The 22,061-nt window shown below is 36.3% G+C and overlaps 6 protein-coding genes and 2 long non-coding RNA genes across 10 annotated transcripts; 5 read left to right on the forward strand and 3 right to left on the reverse strand.

Annotated features, from left to right (window-relative positions):
• Nucleotides 1-5,010: 5,010 nt before the first annotated feature.
• On the reverse strand, nucleotides 5,011-5,891 carry LOC116181946 (phosphofurin acidic cluster sorting protein 2-like). The gene is made up of 2 exons (XM_031502401.1): nucleotides 5,527-5,891; nucleotides 5,011-5,478 (listed from the first exon to the last, which is right to left on the reverse strand). The coding sequence occupies exons 1-2, from the start codon at nucleotides 5,646-5,648 to the stop codon at nucleotides 5,151-5,153; spliced, it is 450 nt and encodes a 149-aa protein (XP_031358261.1). The 5' UTR covers nucleotides 5,649-5,891; the 3' UTR covers nucleotides 5,011-5,150.
• Nucleotides 5,892-10,041: 4,150 nt separating this feature from the next.
• On the forward strand, nucleotides 10,042-11,348 carry LOC116181938. Its single transcript, XR_004147378.1, has 3 exons — nucleotides 10,042-10,441; nucleotides 10,500-10,741; nucleotides 10,796-11,348. It is a non-coding gene; the product is annotated as an uncharacterized LOC116181938 (long non-coding RNA).
• Nucleotides 10,994-11,696, reverse strand: LOC116181939. Its single transcript, XR_004147379.1, has 2 exons — nucleotides 11,274-11,696; nucleotides 10,994-11,215 (listed from the first exon to the last, which is right to left on the reverse strand). It is a non-coding gene; the product is annotated as an uncharacterized LOC116181939 (long non-coding RNA).
• Nucleotides 11,697-11,712: 16 nt separating this feature from the next.
• LOC116181944 lies at nucleotides 11,713-13,931 on the forward strand. 2 transcript variants are annotated; one of them, XR_004147380.1, is made up of 2 exons: nucleotides 11,713-13,147; nucleotides 13,201-13,306. XR_004147380.1 is itself a non-coding variant. In XM_031502398.1 (2 exons), the coding sequence occupies exons 1-2, from the start codon at nucleotides 13,063-13,065 to the stop codon at nucleotides 13,905-13,907; spliced, it is 792 nt and encodes a 263-aa protein (XP_031358258.1). In that variant the 5' UTR covers nucleotides 13,008-13,062; the 3' UTR covers nucleotides 13,908-13,931. The 2 variants fall into 2 exon arrangements, 1 of the variants encoding a protein (XP_031358258.1); XM_031502398.1 differs by having other exon boundaries at nucleotides 13,008-13,147; nucleotides 13,201-13,931.
• Nucleotides 13,932-13,959: 28 nt separating this feature from the next.
• On the reverse strand, nucleotides 13,960-15,348 carry LOC116181941 (putative nuclease HARBI1). Its single transcript, XM_031502395.1, has 4 exons — nucleotides 15,120-15,348; nucleotides 14,915-15,054; nucleotides 14,681-14,858; nucleotides 13,960-14,627 (listed from the first exon to the last, which is right to left on the reverse strand). The coding sequence occupies exons 1-4, from the start codon at nucleotides 15,312-15,314 to the stop codon at nucleotides 13,989-13,991; spliced, it is 1,152 nt and encodes a 383-aa protein (XP_031358255.1). The 5' UTR covers nucleotides 15,315-15,348; the 3' UTR covers nucleotides 13,960-13,988.
• A 71-nt stretch (nucleotides 15,349-15,419) lies between these two features.
• On the forward strand, nucleotides 15,420-17,942 carry LOC116181940 (uncharacterized protein K02A2.6-like). Its single transcript, XM_031502394.1, has 2 exons — nucleotides 15,420-17,842; nucleotides 17,892-17,942. The coding sequence occupies exons 1-2, from the start codon at nucleotides 15,850-15,852 to the stop codon at nucleotides 17,897-17,899; spliced, it is 2,001 nt and encodes a 666-aa protein (XP_031358254.1). The 5' UTR covers nucleotides 15,420-15,849; the 3' UTR covers nucleotides 17,900-17,942.
• Nucleotides 17,943-18,193: 251 nt separating this feature from the next.
• Nucleotides 18,194-20,366, forward strand: LOC116181943. Of its 2 annotated transcripts, XM_031502397.1 has the most exons (4): nucleotides 18,195-18,782; nucleotides 18,832-19,033; nucleotides 19,085-19,355; nucleotides 19,410-20,366. In XM_031502397.1, the coding sequence occupies exons 2-4, from the start codon at nucleotides 18,871-18,873 to the stop codon at nucleotides 19,714-19,716; spliced, it is 741 nt and encodes a 246-aa protein (XP_031358257.1). In that variant the 5' UTR covers nucleotides 18,195-18,782; nucleotides 18,832-18,870; the 3' UTR covers nucleotides 19,717-20,366. The 2 variants fall into 2 exon arrangements, with proteins under 2 accessions (XP_031358256.1, XP_031358257.1); XM_031502396.1 differs by having other exon boundaries at nucleotides 18,194-18,782; nucleotides 18,832-19,355.
• On the forward strand, nucleotides 19,748-20,239 carry LOC116181945. The gene has a single exon (XM_031502400.1). It carries the CDS (start codon nucleotides 19,748-19,750, stop codon nucleotides 20,237-20,239), a length of 492 nt encoding a protein of 163 aa, XP_031358260.1.
• Nucleotides 20,367-22,061: the final 1,695 nt, after the last annotated feature.

Below are 22,061 nucleotides of genomic sequence, written 5' to 3' on the forward strand. Positions count from 1 at the left end.
CGTTAGATCTCCACAACTACAATAGCTAGAGACTTCAAATTTTCACTAAAAGCTTCCTGCTATAGTGTAGATGTGCAGGCACTAGTCTATTTTGAGTTACATTACTTGTGAGATAGACAATTGAAGAAAATAATTTCGATATGGGTTTCGGAGGTGCTATAATTTTACCGTTAGATAGCGCTACCAGTATAAAAACTTATTATTTACTTTGTGATTTGTTTTACAAAATGAAGACGTACCGTGAATTGAAATTAAATAAAATTAATTATTTAACGAAGCCAAAATTACTCGTGAGATCGATAATTTTAAACTTCGCTAATAAAATACTGACCTGCATTACCAAAAATGCGCTTTAATCATGCATATGCTGATTTACAACTTGTTTATATTCGTATAATCGCAAGCTACATATTTCATATACGTCATTTTGGTCCGGGAGAAAAAGGTAGTTTAGTACGATTTACCACCCCATTTGTAGTCGCGGTGCCAAGGGTTGCGGCAAGTTGCGCCCCGGCACCGTGACTTTTTCCGATAAAACTCATCCATATGCACCCTTTAGTACTCTTCCTGAACGTCTGGGACAATAAAGTACATTTTCCAAAAATAAGGGGCGAAGTTAATTTTTTTTTAATTGCTTTCGGCAGGATTTTCGCCGGCACCGTTGTCGATTCTAATACAACTTTTTATGGCGAATCCTATGAAAATTATTAGAATCGTCCAGGCGTTCAAGGTATACTTTCCTACTGAGCTCTTGGACTATAAACAAAAAGTCGGAATAGGTCAAAGAAAGAAAAAATGAATAATGTCGCTATTTTCTGAAAAACCGGAAAAAAGGGTCATTCCTATATACTATTTTGATTATTATAACAAACTCTGATATTTTTGTTTTTCGCTCGGTTTTTCGTTTAACTTTTGTATTTGTTTATTAATTATTATATTTAATTTAAGAATTAAAAGTTATTTTTATATTCAAATTAATTGTGTTTTATTTTAATTAAAAAAATATAAATTAGAAGAAAACTATTAAGGTGGCGTTTACAATGTATGGTAAACTAGTACAAAAGTGTCATTGCGATTTCCACAATAACTTTGTTGCGAAGTAAAAGAATGACCTTCTGGAAACGATCGATTGTAGTTAAAGGTTTAAACTTGTGAATGAAGTAAATTTTGTAACAAATTGTTATCAGTGTGGGATAAAAATGGAAGATAAATATGGCTAATTTTTAAGATTCTTATTTCTTAAATAACAGTGTAAGTACAGGAATTAGCTAAATAATTTTTGCTTCATGCAAATGTCTGAACATTATATATTTGAATGAATGTTATTTCAACCAAAAATGTTGACTCTAAAGGCCGTTTTTGTGGAAAGAAAATTTCTTGACGACATCTATTGAGCCAAGGCACATCATCACGGCAACGCCATGATCTCCAAATGTATTCATCGTTATCGGGTGCGATTCTATGCTACACAGTTTAGCAATTATAAGAGGGAGGTCGCTCACGTCATTAGAGGGCAAAGTACATTTTATTCAATGAAAGTACGTAATTTGAATTTCGTACGTAGGACGCATGGAATTTTAATTTGATATTTGATATTGTATTGTATTATTGAAATACGAATTATTTCCTGAGATGCTGTTTTTCAAAGTAAAGCGTGCATATCTTTTACATACGATAACCAATTGGTATCAGATTTTGCATACGCATGCCTTTAGTGGTGCCAAGTTAAACTGTACAAAATTGGAGGGGGGGGGGCATGTACTACCCTTCACGGTATTCTAATGAAAGGTCTCATCGAAATAAATTGGTTTGTACAAAGTATAACTTTCCCGTGCGACTCTTTTTCGAGATCAGTGAGCGACGAGGCCCGAGGGGGAGGGGGGTGTTAAAAATTAATGTTATCTCTCATTGTATTCTAATTAAAGGTCTCAACGAAAGGAGCGGTTTTCCGTTTTCTACCAACTACTGCCCTTCTTTCTGTCCTCTAATCAAAGTACTGGGTGGAGAGGGGGGGAGTGGAACTAGTTTTATCCTTCATGGTACTCTAATGAAAGGGCTCAACGACAGGAATTAATTTCTACAAACCATAGCCTCGACCTCTTATCGTGTTCGGGTATATTCCCTTATACCTCAAGAACAGATTGTCGGAATAGGGTACTCACAAAGGGCGATTGAGACGTCTGCAAGAAATATATCCATTGGTGATGTCATATGCATATGCATGCCTTTAGTGGTGCCAAGTTAAGCTTTAGAAAATGGGGGGGGGGGGCATGTACTACCCTTCACGGTATTCTAATGAAAGGTCTCATCAAAATAAATTGGTTTGTACAAACTATAACTTTCCCGCGCGACTCTTTTTCGAGATCAGTGATTTTTACTTACCTGGTAAACTGTGAATGCAACAAAGTAATAACAGTTTTCACAGTGACCACATTTAATAATTAATAATTAAACGAATTTATGTAAAATATGTAACGACTTTACTTGTTAATTTACGAAATAAAAATTCACTGCACTAACGCGATGGAACACTAAATATACCTACTTGTGTCGAGAAAACTCAATTTCCTGTACCTATACTCGCATTTCATGATATGTAATAAAAAAATAAACCAAACAGAATATATCTCTCTCAAGTTCATATTACCTACATTACAACAGAGCATTATCGTCAATGCGTTCTTATGCCAGACGTTTTATTATTTTATTTATTTATTATCTCTCTCTTGTTCTGGGCCCTCAACAGGTTTGCGCCCAATTACAGAGTGACCCGCATAATGCTTTTTAGAGGTGTCTCTGCAGAAGGTCTAAAATTCTCATCTCTGCCACAGATGAAAAATTCACCTCAACCCAGGTTGGAACACCCGACCTCCGGATTTATAGCCCAACTCTCTACCACTGAACCTCATTGTAAGCTAAATGCCTAGTTAACGTTTTCTTGGAACGTGCTTAAGTCGTCCACAAACAAATGCCCACTAAAAGGGATTAAATTTCTTTGGGATGCGCTAAGTGATAAGTGGAAATGAACCACCACTGAAATTTTGCGTCTTATTCAGTTTCATCAATAAATTTATTTGTTATTTAAAATCTCATCTTTTTAAATTTTTATGTCTTTTTTGCGAATTTTTTGTCGTAATTGCATTTTTTATTTTGCATTTTCGCTGATTTTTAACGTCATTAAAATCCTAGCACTATTTATAAGTATGTGCTGTATTTAGTTTCTTGCACCATTAATAAATTATTAACACGTTTCTCTTCTGCAATTAAAAAAAACTATATTCTAATTGATTTTCGAGAAAGCAATACTTTAAAATGAAGCAAAAAAATTGGCCGGTAACCTATGCAATTACACCTGGGCCGTAAGTACCCAGTCCGCCCCTGCGCAAAGGGCACTGTGCATGCTGATCGATTAGGCTCAACTTTTGGAATTGTGTTTTATATGGTTAAAGCTATGCGCATATTGAATTTCATGCAATTCGGTTCATAACTAACGGAGGTGTCAAAAGGGCCTACTTTATTTTTTGGTCTACATACCAATTCATGAACTCCGATCTACAAATTTGATAAAGAATCCACCTGCAAAATTTCACCGTAATCGGTCCATTCGTTTATGACTTATCGTGCTAACCGACGGACGGACAGACGGACAGAACCGCAAAATTATAAACTCGCTAGAAGTTCGTTAATAACTGTTTTATAATGACATGATAGTCAATTTAGAAATAGAATCTTGGATTTTGATAATACAGAGGCTGATGTAATCCTGCAAAATTTTCGCTAGTTCTTCGGTTCGTAGATATCCTTCATGAGGTTGCAATGAATTATAATTATAGGTCTATAATCTAACTCATTACTTTAGTAGGTAGTACAAAAATTTGCTCGCGAGCATGAAATGGAATACGCCGCAGCCCGGAGTTATTAAAATAATGCACTGTTGAACGAAATGTTTTTACCAAATTATTTACAGCTTTATTTACAAATTTTTGCTAAGGTGCGCTAAGAACTTATACCATTTTCAAATTTTTGAGATCTAAGCGCAAATAGTAGAATTCGGTGCTACATCCTAGATACTCATATAGGATGTAGCAGACACAACTATTCTTGCCAATTTTTCGAAAATTTTTAGACGGCGCATGCCTAAACGAGGGTGCAAAGAAAATTGCGACAATTTTTGACATTCCCTATTCAATTTCGTACAAGGTCAATTTATTATTTTTAGAGAAAATAGGTATTTTTACTTATTTGGGAAGATAAAGCACTTGGTAATACAATTAATTACAACGAAATTAATAGCGGTAAACGTCAGCAACCGAGAAAGCTGAATATGAATTGAATACAAATGCTAAAAACCCAGTTCTATAAATTACAGATATCAAATTACAGCGATCGTCCTCGGTGTATTATTATCTCGACAGTTGCGCCTTATCTGTTTATTTTTACGTTCGAATATGGTAGGTCGCGGAATCTTGTGGTGGATAGCGACACTATTCTAATATTTCGGGCGGTGCGGGGAGTGATTTCCAAATTCTTCAATGTAAACACCACCTTAAGAACTTTTCAGGAAAACTGTCACAACTACTAATTATGGATGAAACCTAAGCTTAAAGGTGTTTTTAAAACATATTTTTTGCTCGATTTTTTGTGTGCCAATCAAAGTACATAAAGGTTTCTTAAAAATGACCAATTTGTTTTATCATAGCTTTTATTCTCCCGGAATAATAAAAAAATATATAATGGTCAAATTTTTAAACCTGTCTCCTGAAAATTAGCACTTTTTGAGTTGTGACAATCTTGTTCCAAACCAACAATGTAAACACATGTAATAAGATGTGCATTTCATGCAACTGTCTCTTTGTGAATTCATTGCTGTTAATGTTTGTATGTAATATATAATGCTCTGGGAATTGAGATACAGCAGCTGCATTGGAGCAATGTAGGGACTATAGGAAGTAGATCACACTGTAAAAACCAGCATTACGATTTATGTATCAATTATAATAACATAATGACAATGTGCCAACAATCCCAGTAAACAAGCCAAGATTCCTTACTAATTTTATAAATACTACTTATTAAGTGTGCTTACTAGTAAATATTGATTCAGAGAAGTTGCGCAATGAATCACTGCCGACTTTATATCAATACACATATTAAAGTACATTAATTGTTATTACCTGATCCATACGAATAATTCCTTCCGCCAATGTTTTAAAGCCCAGCATTGTGCGATTTTTGTAACGTTTCCTGCGTTGCAATAGAATGTGCAACTTATTTCCATCTCGCTTAAGGAAATGCGGATATTGCAAACTGAAAGTCAATTCTAATCCGGTGTCAAGCAAACCGTTTGGCGGTAATAACAGTTCGTTCGAACGTAATGTGCGTTTACTAGATTGCATTTTAACAGCAATAGATATGGAAGCCAAATCTGCTCCGAGTGGTCGTAAAACTACTAATCGAGACAATGTAAGGGAACATAATCTGTAAGCGAAAGTTACAATAAGAACATTGAGAAATAAATACCGCTACCTTGGAATGCAATTGGAAGGAGTCCTATCGACTTCCCATGTAGCAAATAATTTCATAGGGACTGGCTTAGAAGGAATACCAGTCCCCGCCCCAATCACCGTTTTGTTAGTTTTATCGCCCATCTCTTGGAAAAATATTTTGGGACTACGCCTTTCCGATCTAATTACGCACTTCGATTAGAACATTGCTCCAATTAATCGAAGTTAATTGGTTTCATTTACAAAACGCATTTTTTCGCGTATTATTTAACATCGCGTCAACTATGAATCACTTAATTTACAAGCACGGTCAAGTTATTTATTTATTATTACTGGAATTGACGTACGTCAAATATCAAAATTCAAACAAAGGCATAAAGATTCTCTGCAGCGTTGTGACATCTCACATTCTTCGGTAAATTTAAAACTTCCTTCTGAGGGCGCTCGTTAATGTTGAATCTCCAAACCATTCAAACTACTATAATTCAATGCTACGATTGTATAGTTGACATACCATTGATTTGTGTATAATCAATGACAATACTTACCTAAAGCGAATTCACATTCATCCGATATCGAATAATATGAAATGGAATCTCATTAGTGAAATTTGTTGGAACACAGCACTTGGAACCAGAGACTTGTTACTACTAGACCGTGCCAATGACCGTGCATAGCTCAAGTTGTATGTTGTCAACATGGTAGGCCACCCACCGAACTCGTAAAGGCAAGAACTTTCGCGCTCCAATCTTCACTATTTGTTTTGCTGGGATTATATCGCTAAACTGGGCTAGTTTTTCAGTATATTTTAAACTTTCCTTGCTGAATCGAAAGCGCACACTTTCTAGACACATAATGTTCTCAGAAAAGTTTATAAACGGTAATAATGAAATAAATGTAATCCAGTGTAAATTTTCGTATAAGGTATTTTTTTACCGGATAGTTACATCTAGGTATAGTTATGTAGAATGGAATGAAAGCAGCAGAAAAACACAAGAATATTTTGAGAAACAAACTTTGCGATAGTGTAACAGAGATATAAATTTGTTTATTCGGCGTCTTTGTTGTAAGTCGCGCAGAAATCTCCACGGATGTAATTTGTTTCTAGCACTTCAAGAATCAAGATCATATCATCATCATATATATCATAATCATGTCCTGCAGGCTGCAGTGAATGAACTTAATACTGAAGGTATTCTTTACAATACGTATTCATTACGAAAATAGGAAAATAAACGAAGTATATGTGAGAATTAGACATTTATACAACAAATTAGTAGGTATTGTTTAAAAGCCAATAAACATTTTTATGTCGATAAGCACATTTCATTTTGCCATTGAATACAATTCTTATGCAATGGTTCGCGCTTTGCCTTTACGTGTATGATGTGTTGCCTAAGCATGTTGGGAACACTCTTTTATACGCGAGTACCATTGTATGCGCGGTCTAAAGCATAATCATATTTGTCATATGATTTTGCTTATGATATCATACGTTGTAAGATTTGTGTTTACACCATGTGTTTTTTATATAAAAATATATTATATTGTATATGTTTTGGTAGTACCTACTGCATATTTAATGAGATATTTGATGTACATTTTCCGGTGCAACCTTTGGTCGAAATCACAGTCGTTGTGAGCACAAAAGTAAATTTCGAGAGCTGTTCTTGAGATATATTTGTTAACGTTTCGGGGTGAAATACCCTGCACTCTTTTTCATTCGAACTCGAGCTTCGGCGACGGCCTTGTCTGGGTCTATAAAATTATCACTCGGCGATGCGTCCGCCAAAAACTGTAACGTAGCAGCCAGTCTTGGGTTTCTTCCAAACTGCAGTACTGCCGGCGCATAACCAGTCACCGAATGTACTGTAGAGTTTAAATTATCCTCTATCGCAGGTATCTCAACCGTCCAAGTACTTTCCTTATCCGCAGTGAGTGTTGCCCGCAACAAATTAAAAACGGTTCGCATGACACGCTCAACTTGTCCATTTCCGCGCGTCACACCCGTTGCAATGTGATAAAGTTGAATACCCTGTTCGCCGAGAAAGTTTTTAAACATAACTGACGTGAAGGCTGCTGCCCTATCGGCCACGATCCGTCTGGGTCTTCCTAATTCTTCAAATACAGGTAATAATGCTCGAATTGTATGCTCAGATGTTTTCTTTGGTATCGGTTGTAATTGACAAAGTTTCGAAAATCCATCAATTATCACCAAAATCTGTGTGCAGCCATTAGATCTTACTAAGGGTCCTGCGTGATCAATGTGCCATGTATCCAGTATGTCGTCTGGCTTCTCACCCTGTTGCCATAATCCTTGGCGACGACCGGTGTGTGATTTCCCCATGACACATGCGCTACAATTCCTAATATACTTTTTCAAACATTGTCCCATTTTTGTCCAAAATAAATCTTCTCTCATTTTTGCGATGCATTTGTCCCACCCTATATGAGATGATTCATCGTGGTATAATTTCATTGTCAATAAACGAGCAGCGACGGGTTACGGGTACAAAACACTTTGGAGCTGCTGTTTTGGTAACAACCACATTGTTTATTATTTTGAAGTTTGGGTTACTATCCGGATTATTAAATATTTCTTGACAAAACGCGTCATTGTTTTGAAATTCCTTTAGTGTTTTTATGTCTGACATTTTATTGATGTTTATGGTTTTCAAAACACGCTCATTATACTCACTATCGACAGGGTTACGGCTTAAATAGTCCACATGAGACATTTTACATCCGGGTCGATAGGTATTCGATCGTAAAATCGTAATCTTGTAACTTAATCCACCAGCGCGCTACGCGTGGATGTAAATCTGTTGCTCGCACCGAATTACAGTCTGTATACACCGTAAAATGGACACCGTATACAGGTACACGCGAAAATGTTCGACTGCTTCCACTATAGCCAATGTTTCTAAGTCATAGGAATGGTACCTAGACTCGTAATCAGTAGTTCTACGACTATAATAAGCCACAGGTTGAACACCACCATTTTCTTTCTGAAGCAACGCACCACCAATTCCGACGGAACTCGCGTCAGTTCGTCAAGCTGTTGTTGCTGGGTAGCTAACAAATTTATTAATGTCTCTTGCCACTGCACCCTTGCACGTTTTGGACTCGGTAACACTTCTTCTCCGAATCCTGTAACCTACTCTGTTCTTTTACGGGAACGTCACGATTATCACTTTCTTTGTCAGCCATTTTCACCTAAGTCTTATATTGTTTTTACTTTGATTAACCACAGGATGCACAGGATCATCCCACTTCTGATGTTAACGTTTCGGGGTGAAATACCCTTAATAAAACGCAAGGTTTCCTGACTCAACTTTTATTCGCTTTAATACAACGCATTTCTCCGTTACTCGATTGCTCACTGTGCTGTGTACTGTGTTCAGTGCCGACCTCCGCAGCCTCTTATGTTGTTACCGCCACCGTCCTCCGCCTGTGCGTCGCTCCCCGTAGGATCCACACTCGGCCGTCCTGCAGAACATGACATCATCCATACCGGATGTCCGCTAACATATTTACAAATGTTAGGTAACCATTTTGCTCGAAGTACTGGTTCATTTGGAAAACTAAGAAACATAAACAAGGTACCTACAACCTCGCCTACAACATGATAAATGACATGTCTTACCGATGAAAGGAAATGCCCTGTTTCTTCCCTTTATGAGAAATTTTGCATGATACGCAGCTAATCATTCTCAATTCACAAAATTGCGTGTGATAAAAACACATGCGGCAGTTAGTTATTTATATAAACCAGAGCACAAACCGATCCGAAATTATTAGGTACTTTAAAATGGCAAATTTAATAAAATTTGAATTTGGTGGAAAACTGACAGTGACAGGACCCGCGTTTTCATGTGCCAAATAATGTCGGCCAAAATGTACCTTCACGGGAACCTATCCACGCGAGTGGCCTCTATAGCCTGTTTCACAATTGACGCCAACGTGAACGCTAACGCGAACGTGAACGTGAGCATTTAATTAAAACATGAATATTTACTATTTCCATTCTCATATAACGCAACGGGAACGTGAAAACGTGAAACAAACGCGAAAGTTGGTCAACTTTTATCTTTCCCGTTCCCGTTGGCGTTTTAAACATGCGCGCGCTTGCGATCCAGCCACATAACCTTTAAAGATCAACGAAAGATAAGTTGTGACGATGTGCGATAATCCAGGTTTCGATGAATTGTTAATTATGTGTGTAGAAAAACATTTTTTAGGTTAGTTCAACTACCACAGAACACATTTTAATAAACAAAATATTCCGTGACAAAACTTAGCGTAACGTTAATTGTGAGACTGCGAATTTGTTCATGTTCACGTTACCGTTTGCGTTTCCGTTGGCGTTTACGTTTGCGTCAATTGTGAAACAAGCTTATCTGACGTTGAGATAAAAGGGCTAAACTCCGTACAATCTGCGCATGCGAAAGAAACGTCAATGTTGCAATGTTATTAATTAAAATGTAGGTTAGATTATTGTTTTCAATGTTTTCATCACAGGCCGTTATAATGAATAAACATATTCGTAAATCGTAATGTACATTTAAACTCGCACTTTTGAGGTTGTATACCAAGAGCCATGTTTCGCTGCAGCAGTATAAAATCCGAAAAGGACAGTACAAGCCCCATGTTCACAAATCGTAACCCAAGACATTTCAAATACCTACGAATCGCTCATAAACCGGACGGCTACTACTGTGATAAAACTGGAACGCTCCTACTGCCATAAATATACAAATTTGCTTTCCTACCGCCTCCAATAAGATAGCCCGATTGTAGATGGCAATCGACACAAACAGGCCGTCACGTAACTTCATTGTTCGTGCATTACTTCATCGGACCCGACACTCACCGCTAGCACGAAGGAATGGGCCATCAAAACCAGGCTGTATAAGACCATGCACCAAGTCATTGGCGTACGTGAACGTCACATGGTCACGTCCCTGCATTCAATTTAATGTTTGCTACTTGTAGGTTTCAGTTCTTCGTACAAAGATGCCTTGCTAGCGGTCCGACAGAGTTTATATACGATTGCAAACCCCAACACAACGGCAATAAGGTCGCAAAGTTTCTAACGTGCTCCAAGATTTCAATTTGAAATTGTCTGAGCCGGAATAGTCAAGAGAGCCGTGGACGAGAGAAAGATTACCAAAACCGTGGGATATAATCTGACTTGACAGATAATGTGAATCGACCTTAAATTGTGTACCTATTAGGTAGATAGCTGCATAATTTACAATAAAGTTTTATTTGTACTTGTGCTTCCATAGTTTCTGTAAAGAGAAGGCTGAGTATTGGGTCGCTCCAATGAAGTGATAGAAAGCCCTACGTTCAGTTTCCCGAGATGCTTCCCTGTTCTCAAAGGTTCTTCCAAAAAAGGTGCTTTTTACTAATTTCTAGATTGCATGAAAAACCGTTTATTTGATTTTTTAAGAAGTTAATGGGTTTCAAGAACAATAAATTTGATAAATATGTAAACTTTTTATTGCTTACCAATATTTTAAACATTAAATAATAAACTACACAATAATAAAAAGGGCACCTTAGTTATAGTGAATTGGCAATTTCAAATTGAAATCTTGAAGCACATTAGAAACTTTGCGACCTTACTGACGTTGTGTTCGGGTTTGCAATCGCACATAAAATCTGTCGGACTGCTTGCAAGGCATCTTTGTACGAACAACTGAAATCTACAAGTAGCAAACATTAAATTGAATGCAGGGACGTGACCGTGTGACATTCACGTACGCCAATGACTTGGTGCATGGTCTTATACAGCCTGGTTTTGATGGCCCATTCCTTCGTGCTAGTGGTGAGTGTCGGGTCCGTTGAAGTAATGCACGAGCAATGAAGTTACGTGACGGCCTGTTTGTGTCGATTGCCATCTACAATCGGGCTATCTTATTGGAGGCGGTAGGAAAGCAAATTTGTATATTTATGCCAGTAGGAGCGTTCCAGTTTTATCACAGTAGTAGCCGTCCGGTTTATGAGCGATTCGTAGATATTTGAAATGTCTTGGGTTACGATTTGTGAACATAGGGCTTATACTGTCCTTTTCGGAATTTATAGTGCTGCAGGGAAACATGGCTCTTGGTATACAACCTCAAAAGTGCGAGTTTAAATGTACATTACGATTTACGAATATGTTTATTCATTATAACGGCCTGTGATGAAAACATTGAAAACAATAATCTAACCTACATTTTAATTAATAACATTGCAACATTGACGTTTCTTTCGCATGCGCAGATTGTACGGAGTTTAGCCCTTTTATCTCAACGTCTCTATCTGTGGCAACTTCCGCCTACAAAAATTCTTACCCCCTCTACCATTATATTCCCTCCATTAGTTTTCTAACTCAATGATATTATTATACCACAGTCAATAAGTACCAAATAGGTGACAGCACTAATCCTCTTCATGACCTTCCCTCTCTTCCATTTGGACTCTTTTCCTCTCAGGGTATACACTAAAACTGTAATGGCAACGCTGCCAAGGGTGTAGAAGGTTAGGTTTTTACATGCTGTACATGTACCTTAGTTGTAATGTTCATAAAAGTATAAAAGTTGTTAAGTATTACAAGCAAGTTGAGGTTAGATCATCACGTGTCACGTTTTTGTTCAAGTATTCAAGTTTTTTTTAAGTCTCAAGAATGGAATTATATAAAATACCCAATAACTTAAGTTTACAAGGAAATCTAGCGGAAAACTGGAGAAAGTTTAAACAAAGTTTTAAAATTTTTATGAAGGCAACCGGGAAAGATGCTAAAGATGGTGAAACGAAAGTGGCTATATTCTTAAATATCATCGGAGAAGAGGCCGTAGAAGTTTTTAATACAATGTTTATAAGTGACGATGACCGCAAGGACATCGACAAAGTTATCGAAGCATTCGAGGGTTATTGCTTGCCGAAAACAAATGTGGTGTATGAACGTTTCGTTTTTCATAAAAGAAATCAATGTGAAGGTGAAAGTTTTGAGCAATTCCTAACTGATTTAACGAAATTAGCAAGTACCTGTGATTTTAAAACCCTTAATGAAGAAATGATACGCGATCGTGTTGTTTTGGGAGTGCAAGATTTAAATTTACAAGAAAAGTTGTTGCGAACCGAGGGCTTGACGTTACAGAAAACTGTTGAAATATGCAAAGCATTCGAAATAACAAAGGAGCAAATGAAGCAAATCAAGGACCCACAACTGCGAAGTGTAAATAAAATTGCAAACAAGAAGCCAATGGAGAAAACGGGTAACACCTCAAATCAAAGTTCGAATCGCAAAGAAGAATTTAAATGTAAAAGATGTCAAAGAACTCATGGACCAAGGGAGTGTCCCGCATACGGAGTTCGCTGCAGGCTTTGCGGAAATCTTATAGCGTTTTCGGCTGAATAAACTGCGAGTGGGCAATTCGCACCGTATTGACGTCACAGAGTGCTCTCGATTCTGAGAGAAATCAATCGCAGCCGAACACGCCTTTAACTTTGAGAGCGCGAAATTTATACTACTTAACCTCACATATAGTCACGTTAACCGCCGGAAAAGATGGAAAAATATTGTATATTTTTAAAAATTAACGAAGTTGAATTTACTTTATCACTGGACCAAGTAACATTTAACAGTTTAACCGGTAAGTTGTAAACAGAATTAGCTCAGCTAGCAATGATTATTTCTTTTTAATAGCTAATCCCACTGACTTACTCCCTGATTACATCAAAGTTTTGCAAGAAAATAATGCTCTGCAAGAAATTAATGAAATACGAACACTGGCTTTTTCACTTCACAATAAAACCTTTCTGGAAATAGGGATTCAACCTCCGGAGCCACAAGAAGATCGTGCTCCTGAACTAGAGATGTGGGACGAACAAGCTACAAAATTATTACTTGACAAGTACGAAACGTACTTGCCACTAGTTGGCCCATTAAGAAAGTTTAAGAAAAAAAAGCAGTTGTGGTCAGCTATTTCTGAAGATATAAAGAATATTTTGAATATACAAAAAACGGCAGGGCAGTGCGAAAATCGGTATAAAACCGTTCTGAAAAGAAAAAAAAATATAATAAAGACTAATCGAACGTCTGGCGAATCACCAAAACATAATCCATATGAAGAAGAGCTTTCAAGGATTGCTGCCATTGATGATTCTGTTGAACCACCTGTAAGGATGGGTGTGGGAAAGTGTATTATTGTTGATAAAAATAACTGTGCCAACAAAACAGAAGAATCACCATCATCATATCAAGAAGCAACATTTCCAAGCCGAAAGAGACCCGTGAGTGAAGTCCTTATGGAGATTGCAAAAGAAAAAGAAGAGGGACGTAACCGGCGTCACAAGGAAAAATTAGACTTGTTACGCAATTTAGCCGAAAAATTTTTCAACAAAACTGATTAGTATGTAACCATAGGAATTTAAAAAAACTACTGATTTTTCTTTATGCATTTTATATACCTTTTCCAAATAAACTGGTACACTTTATTCGTGGTTTAATAGGTCACAAATATACTGTCTTTTCAGTTCACCTAATCTACGCATTTCGTGTTCACGATCTGGACCAATAGCATTATCTTCCTCATTTGCGTTGACGATATCTTCACAAATATCATCATAATCGATGCAAATATTATGCAGTACACAACAACATAGGATAAATTGTGCCATTTTTACTACCTTATGAAAATCTAACCTGCCAAGTTGTCTAAAGCGCCCTTTTAAAAGCCCAAACGCATTCTCAATTTTAACTCTTGATGAACTTAATTTTTTATTATACTTTATTTGCTGCCGAGTTAAATTTCCGTAATCTCTGTACGGTGTAAGTAACCACTGCCTAATTGGGTACGCACTATCTCCAATTAAATGGTAATGGCCATTGTTAGATAGTGTTTGAATTTCGCTACTAATGAAAGATAATTTGAAAACTCTGCTGTCATGCAGCTTTCCGGCAGGTCCTGTAAATACATCTAAAAATTTTTTTTTAGCATCACAGATTCCCTGCAGTGTGATGCTAGGAATGTCGTGACGATTTGTATATGTCGACTTTATCTTATGTGCAGGCGTCCTAATATTTATATAGGAACCATCCACGCAGCCTAAAATATTGGGAAATCCAGATATCTACAAATGAAAAACAAAGTACAAAGGTACTAATAAAAAGCATTAGTTATTACCTGCTCAAATTCTGCAGCTACTCTTTCTTTCTCCAGATCTGTTTTTGGAAAACGAATGACTGTTGGTAGTAGATCCAATAAAAATGACATCACTCGTCGTTGAACTGAACTAAAGGTCGATAACGACATATTAAATCTATCGCCACTTTCTCTTATTGTGCAATTATTTCCAGCGTACCTGAAAATACATTTGTATTTCTATTGCGTACAAATTCTGTATAATTCATTACTCACCACAAAAAGCTCAAAATATGGCATTCAGCCGAGATTAAACTACTACCACCTTTATGTTCACTGGGATAAAATTCACTCCTGGCAAACTGCTCAACAAGTCTGTAGCATGTTGTTCGTTTTACACGAAAGTGACTTTTGAACTGTTAAATAAAACATTGTTAATACTGGACAAAGTACTGTACTAATCAATGTGCGACTTACCTACCTGTGAATCATTAAGTATGGAAACAACATTTTCGACATAATTGATAATTTTTGGAATTGGGTGCTTATGCATCTGATCCACTAATATCCCTATTTCCTGGTCACTTTCATCGCTGCTAGATGATTCTAACAATTCAATGGCAAATTCCATAAAAATGTTAAACTTTTGAAACTGTTGTTGTAATTGATCAGTCATTTTTATTTTGAACTAGAAAGTTGCTCTGCCTGCCCTAACTATCAACCTCAGAGCAAGAAAAATTGTAAATTGCCCCAAGAGCGAAATTCACCGCTCTTAAATGTCAGCCGAAAGCATCACTCTCGTAAAGAGCGCACTCAAAACACCAGCCGAACATAAAAATCGCTCTGAGGGCGCAAAAAGTGCGCACCAGAGCGTCCAGCCGAAAACGCTATTAATCATTTTGCTGTGAGTTGTAGGGTAACCAGTCAGAAAAATGTCAGGCAACTAGATGTACGAGAAAATTTCGAAGACGACGAGGAACTTGCCGTATTAAGTACGATTGAAACAAGAAACGTACACGAAATTTCATGGAATGAAAATGTCAAGGTCGAAGATAAATATGTACGATTTAAATTAGATAGTGGAGCGTGGAGCCCAGGTAAACATACTTCCGGAACGGATTTTCAAACAAATCAATCACCAGGTGGATCTTAGACGTACCGGCTTAATATTAGAAGCGTTTGGTGGAGCACAAATAAAACCTGAAGGTATTATGAAGTTAAAGTGTAAATGTAAAAAAGTGGAAGTGTTAGCTGACTTTGTGATAACGAAAGGAAACGTTAATCCCATTTTAGGGTTAAAGACTTGCGTAGAATTAAATTTAATTAATAGAGTGGAAATGGTTGTATTGAATGACAAAGATAAGTTTATATCAGATAATCATGATTTGTTTCAGGGCTTGGGAAAATTTTATGAGAAATGTAGTATAGAGTTACGAGATGATGTAAAACCAGTGGTCAACCCACCTCGCAGAGTTCCCTTGTCAGTAAAAGACAAATTGAAAGATAAATTAAAAGAACTGGAATGTAAAGGTATAATTAGTAAGGTCGAAAAGCCAACAGGTTGGGTAAGCAATTTAATAATTGTTGAAAAACCAGATAAAAGTATTAGATTATGTTTAGATCCTAAGTATTTAAATTTAGCAATGAAACGTATCCCTAATGTGCTAATTCCCACCGTTCAGGAAATTATGACAAATTTATGTAACAAAAAAGTATTTACAGTACTCGACTTAAAAGACGGGTTTTGGCAGATAGAGTTGACAAAAGACTCGAGTGATTTGTGTACTTTTAGCACACCTTTTGGATCTTATAAATTTCATAGAATACCATTTGGTATAAAGATCGCCCCTGAATATTTTCAGTACCTTAACGAAAAAAATTTTGATGATATAAGAGGAGTTACGGTTTATTTTGATGATTTATTAATTAGTGCAGATACAGAAAAAGAACATGATGAAATATTGAAAAAAGTTATAGAGAGAGCAAGGCAAATGGGTGTTAAATTTAACAAGAATAAGTTGCAATTTAAACAAGAAAGTGTTAGGTATTTAGGGCATATTTTTTCAAGTGAAGGGGTCAAAGTTGATCCTGAGAGAGTGAAGGCAATAGAGGGGTTAAAGGCTCCCGAATCTAAAAAAGAGTTACAGTCATTATTAGGCATGCTAAATTTCTTAAGACCATTTATAAGTAATTTGTCAGAATTGACTAGCTCATTAAGGGGCTTGCTGAAAGACAATGTTGTATTTGAATGGTTACCATGTCATGATGATGCATTAGTAAATATTAAGAAAGTACTTGCAAATTCTCCAACATTAGTAAGTTTTGATACTAACAAAGAAATAACAATTCAAGCAGATGCATCCCAACATGGGTTAGGGTGTTGCTTAATGCAGGAATTTAAACCAGTAAGTTACGGATCTAGAAGTTTAACAAATACAGAAAAAAATTTTGCGCAAATAGAAAAGGAATTTTTAAGTATAGTTTTTGCAACATTAAAATTTCACAATTATATTTATGGTAGGAAAATAACTGTTATTACTGATCACAAACCTCTTATAGGCCTGTTTAAAAAATCTATTGCAGATATAAGCTCGTCACGATTAAAAAGAATGAGGATTAAATTGTTAAACTATGACATCACATTAAAATATTGTCCAGGTAAACAAATGCACATCGCTGACTGTTTGTCTCGTTATAGCATTAGTAATTCACCGGTTGTAGATCAAGCATGGTTAGTTGAAAATGTTCATTCTATTAGTTGGAGCTTGAATATAACTAAAGAAAAAAGGATAGAATTTCAGACTGCTACTGAAAGAGATCCTAATTTACAGCAATTAAAAAACTACTATGTTAAAAGTTGGCCAAAATCAATAAAAGAGGTTCCTGATAATTTAAAGATGTACTTTAAGTTGCAAAATGAAATTGTTTTTGAAGAAGGATTATTGTTTTTAAATTTTAGAGTTATTGTGCCATTAGAATTAAGAAAGTATGTACTAAATTTATTGCATGAGCCACATTTTGGTTTAGAAAAAACGAAATGCAGGGCAAGACAGTTGGTTTATTGGCCAGGTTTAAACAAAGATATAGAGAATTGTATTACAAAATGTTCAGTGTGTGAATACTATCAAAGCTCGAATGTACGACAACCATTAATACCGCATAAAATTCCAAATCTGCCATTTAATAAAATAGCTGCTGATATATGTGAGTTTGGTGGAAAATCATACCTTATAGTACAGGACTATTTTTCTAGGTGGTTAGAAATATTACCTTTGCGTAATAAAACATCGGAGGAAGTCATAGGTAAATTTAAATCTTTATTTGCTACACACGGCATTCCTAAAATTCTTATTTGTGATAATGTTCCTTTTGGGTCATATGAATGTACCAAATTTTCAAAAGAATGGAATTTTGAAATTAGAACTAGTAGCCCCCGATATCCGCAAAGTAACGGGCAAGCGGAAAGAGCTGTACAGACTGCGGAACGTATTTTAAAAAAATGTAAATTTGCTAATATTGATAGGTATAGAGGTAGCATTATTGGAATATAGAAATTGCCCTATAACAGGGTTACATGTGTCTCCATCCCAATTATTATTTAGTCGTCGGCTTAGAACAAAAATACCAACACACACTAAACTATTAACTCCAAAGGTGCAAGAAAATGTGAGTGTAGAGTTAGAAAATAGGCAAAATAAATATAAGCATTATTATGATCGCACGGCACAACCTAGAAAAGAATTTAATAAAGGAGATTCAGTTACCATATGTAAAAATAGAGTCTGGGAGCCAGCAACTATTATCAAAAAGCATGATGCACCCAGATCCTATTTAGTTAGGGATAGTGAGGGTAGTATTCTTCGAAGAAATTCTATACTTCGTTCACCCAACAGAAATAGTTAAGCCCCTCCTCAACAATTACCGCCACATTTGAATACGACATTGTTATTGGTGTAATTTTTGAAGCCACAATCACACTTGTAAAGCGAATTGGCCGAATTGGGTAATCTGTCATCTTGCCTATTGCGTTTCTGCCGGTTTTTACGTTTTTACATCTTTACTTGCGTCAATTTGCCATTAATCTCCTTTATTCACACAAAATAGTCTTTATAAAGACTCGTCGGTGTATTCTAAAGATAGTCAGGTGAGTAATTATAAAATTTTATACACGATTTTTACATGCCTGTTTTTAGGGTTATATTATTCGCGATCAAGAAAAGTTGTACGCAAACATGAATGTCGCCGGTGCTGCTTTCTCTCCACCGAAAAAACGTTCTGCCAAGCACTTTTCAGTTGAAGACAAAACTGGCATTTTAAATATCTTCAAGGCATATTCGGAAGACAACCCGGAGGTATCTAAAACGGATAAAGTTGAGTTTACGGCTAAAGCAGCAGGTAATTTTCATCTTAGGCACATTCATTTTTACTTATTATTGTGTAATTTAGGTGTAAGCATTCCGAGTGTCTACAAGATTCTTCGGGAGTATACAGAGGTACACGAACTTCATTCACCTAAAAAATATTATCGACCACGAGCAATTTTGGACAATATTGATTCCGGAACTAAAAGTATTCTTCGACGTTTGCTTCATTCTTTCTTTGAAAGAAATGAACCACCTACCCTGAGTAAAGTTTTGGCAGTGTTACACGAAGACGAAGACTTACCCCATTTGAAACGAACTACTTTATGGAAATTAATAAAAGAAATAGGTTTTCGGTCAGTAAACCTTTTTTCTTTACGTGTATGTATATTATGTACTTGTCATTGTAGATTCGAAAAGAGGTCACGCAATAGTGTTCTTAAGGAAAAGGACGAAATAATTACTTGGAAGCGTCGGTTCTTGCGTGAAATTAGAAAATATCGTGAAGAAGGTAGGAAGTTGTATTTCCTAGATGAAACTTGGGTGAATGCTGGGCATACTGTAAGCAAAGTATGGAAGGACACCACAATTCTCACTCCAAGACAGGCATTTATCAACGGGCTATCAACTGGATTGAAAGATGCATCGGGCAAAGGAAATTGTTCTCCATATAGGGTCCGAGGATGGCTTCGTCGAGGAAGGTTTGCTGTGTTTTGAATCGAAAAAAACAGGGGATTATCACGAAGAAATGACCAGTGAAGTTTTTGAAAAGTGGTTTATGGAAATCGTTACACATCTTGATGAACAATCTGTGATTATAATGGACAACGCTTCATATCATAGCAGGAAAAGTGAAAAAATACCAAACACCAGTACGAAAAAAGCTGATATACAAACTTGGTTAACAAGCAAATCGATACCTTACGAAGAAGATATGGTAAGAGCTGAACTTCTACAGCTTGTGAAACGGGCAGCTGTTACACCAAAATATGTAGTTGATGAAATTGCAAAGGAACACAATCGTACCGTGCTGCGATTGCCTCCATATCACTGCGAATTGAATCCAATTGAACTGATATGGGCGCAAATAAAAGGTGAAGTGGCCAGAAACAACACCACATTTAAAATGAAAGACCTTCATCCACTATTTCAACAAGCAGTGGAACATGTTACTGCTGAAAATTGGAAGAACGCAATTCGCCATGCTCAAAGTGAAGAGGAAAAAAATGTGGCAAATTGACATTTTAATGGACATCGTAGTGGAGCCATTAGTAATTCATGTGGGAGATGACTCGACATCAACGGAGTCCGAATCCGAGTGAAGCGATACAGGATTTAAATTGTTATGTACCTTTGTTTATATTCACGTGCACTTGTAATTTCAAAACTTTGTGCTGCTGTAATAATACTTTTTTGTACTTTTCTCAATATAAACAGTGTTTTTATGTTGCATATTTACATGTATTTAACAGTTTGCAAGTTTTACTATTTTTGCCACGAGTTTTGTTCAGAGAGATAGCGCCATAATTAGTCTTGAACAAGTGACATTTCAATTTGATTTTTCAAATTTTCCGCTTTTTATAATTTTGTGGTTGTAAAACTGGTTGCTGCTTACATTGGCCCAAATTTTGTAGGAGTGGCTTAACTATTTCTGTTGGGTGAACGAAGTATAGTGTTTTACGAGCATCACAAAATGATTATAGTGACATTGGTAAAACTGTGCCTCAAAATGAAATAGACGAAAACCTTGTTGAGAAAGAGATTGTATCTAAGGTTGTTGAAGATAAATCTATTGTAACTAAAAATGGTCATGAACATAATAATGTCTCTAGTAGTATAAGTGACAGTGAAACAAAGGTAACCACAAGAAGTGGAAGAAATGTTAAGTTACCAGATAGGTTTAAAGACAGTTACATGTATTAAAAAAAAAAAAAAAAAAAGGGAAGATGTAATGGCAACGCTGCCAAGGGTGTAGAAGGTTAGGTTTTTACATGCTGTACATGTACCTTAGTTGTAATGTTCATAAAAGTTAATAAATATTATTTAAACAATTACCTATGATGTTTACAATAAACATTACAAAAACTTCTTCCCCTTCCTCAAAGACTCTCATTTTACCTCTACTCTTATCTTCGTTTTCCTTTACTTGATCATATTTCGTTTTTTTTTTCCTCTATAGGTTTCATTTTCAACATAGTCATTCTAGTTCTCGGATTCTGTTTTAACATCATGGATGCGGGACTAACACCAGTGACGCTGTTGGGTACGTTGTACGAGGTTTTAATAGAAAATTATCTATCAACAGTTGTATACTCTTATGAGTATTCTTCACTTCCATTTCATGTACTTCTTTCAGTAGGCACTTCTTTATGGATTGTACTTGCTTTTCAGCCATTCCATTAGAGCATGGCTGTAATGGTGGTGAGAATATACATTTAATTCCATTTGACTTGCAAAATTGTTGGTACTCAGTTCCAAAGAAAGGAGGACCGTTATCGGATACCATTTCTTCTGGGATACCAAAGTAGGTAAAACTTTTTGACGTAGTTTTTCTATTGTTTTATTCGCCCCTGTTCCATTACGCATAAGGTATAAGTCTAGCCATTTGCTACGACCACGGTGAATAATAAGAGAGGTGGTCCGACAGCCTGCATAGAACGGCGACTTTACTGAAGCACGGCACGTATCCTGGACGTTAGAGTGAGATAGCGGCAAAGGGTCTAGTCTAGGTAGTTTGGCGCGTAAAGATCGCGGTATAACACTTTTGTGTTGATCTTGATTTTATACGTTGCAAATATAATAAAAGTAGACCATTATAATAAAAGTACAACATGGGTAGATCATGTTGCGTGCCAAAGTAGTGGTTACGCATCAAATAAACAATAAAGGTTTCGTTGTTTAAAATCACAAAAGATCGACTATTACAGTGGAGTACAAAAATTCAAAGGGAAGATCGGGATTGACTACTAATGATTATGTATGTGAAAAACATTTTCCGCAAACAGATATCATTCGTGAACTAAAGAATGAAGTTTATACGGTATGTTTGTGTATAATGCTAC

This window comes from Photinus pyralis, unplaced genomic scaffold, assembly GCF_008802855.1.
Source record: "Photinus pyralis isolate 1611_PpyrPB1 unplaced genomic scaffold, Ppyr1.3 Ppyr1.4_unclustered_Scaffold3007, whole genome shotgun sequence".
NCBI classification, from domain to species: Eukaryota; Metazoa; Arthropoda; class Insecta; order Coleoptera; family Lampyridae; genus Photinus; species Photinus pyralis.

Coding starts and splice junctions, on each gene's coding strand:
- LOC116181946 (XM_031502401.1), bottom strand. CDS start 5,648: ATGGGCGATAAAACTAACAAAACGGTGATTGGGGCGGGGACTGGTATT. Junction 5,479..5,526: donor CCTTCCAATTGCATTCCAAG/GTAGCGGTATTT, acceptor TTTCGCTTACAG/ATTATGTTCCCTTACATTGT.
- LOC116181943 (XM_031502396.1), top strand. CDS start 18,871: ATGAATGTCGCCGGTGCTGCTTTCTCTCCACCGAAAAAACGTTCTGCC. Junction 19,356..19,409: donor ATAAAAGAAATAGGTTTTCG/GTCAGTAAACCT, acceptor TTGTCATTGTAG/ATTCGAAAAGAGGTCACGCA.
- LOC116181944 (XM_031502398.1), top strand. CDS start 13,063: ATGGAAAAATATTGTATATTTTTAAAAATTAACGAAGTTGAATTTACT. Junction 13,148..13,200: donor AACATTTAACAGTTTAACCG/GTAAGTTGTAAA, acceptor TCTTTTTAATAG/CTAATCCCACTGACTTACTC.
- LOC116181940 (XM_031502394.1), top strand. CDS start 15,850: ATGAAGTTAAAGTGTAAATGTAAAAAAGTGGAAGTGTTAGCTGACTTT.
- LOC116181941 (XM_031502395.1), bottom strand. CDS start 15,314: ATGACTGATCAATTACAACAACAGTTTCAAAAGTTTAACATTTTTATG. Junction 14,859..14,914: donor CATATTTTGAGCTTTTTGTG/GTGAGTAATGAA, acceptor ATGTATTTTCAG/GTACGCTGGAAATAATTGCA. Junction 14,628..14,680: donor TAGCTGCAGAATTTGAGCAG/GTAATAACTAAT, acceptor TTTCATTTGTAG/ATATCTGGATTTCCCAATAT.
- LOC116181945 (XM_031502400.1), top strand. CDS start 19,748: ATGACCAGTGAAGTTTTTGAAAAGTGGTTTATGGAAATCGTTACACAT.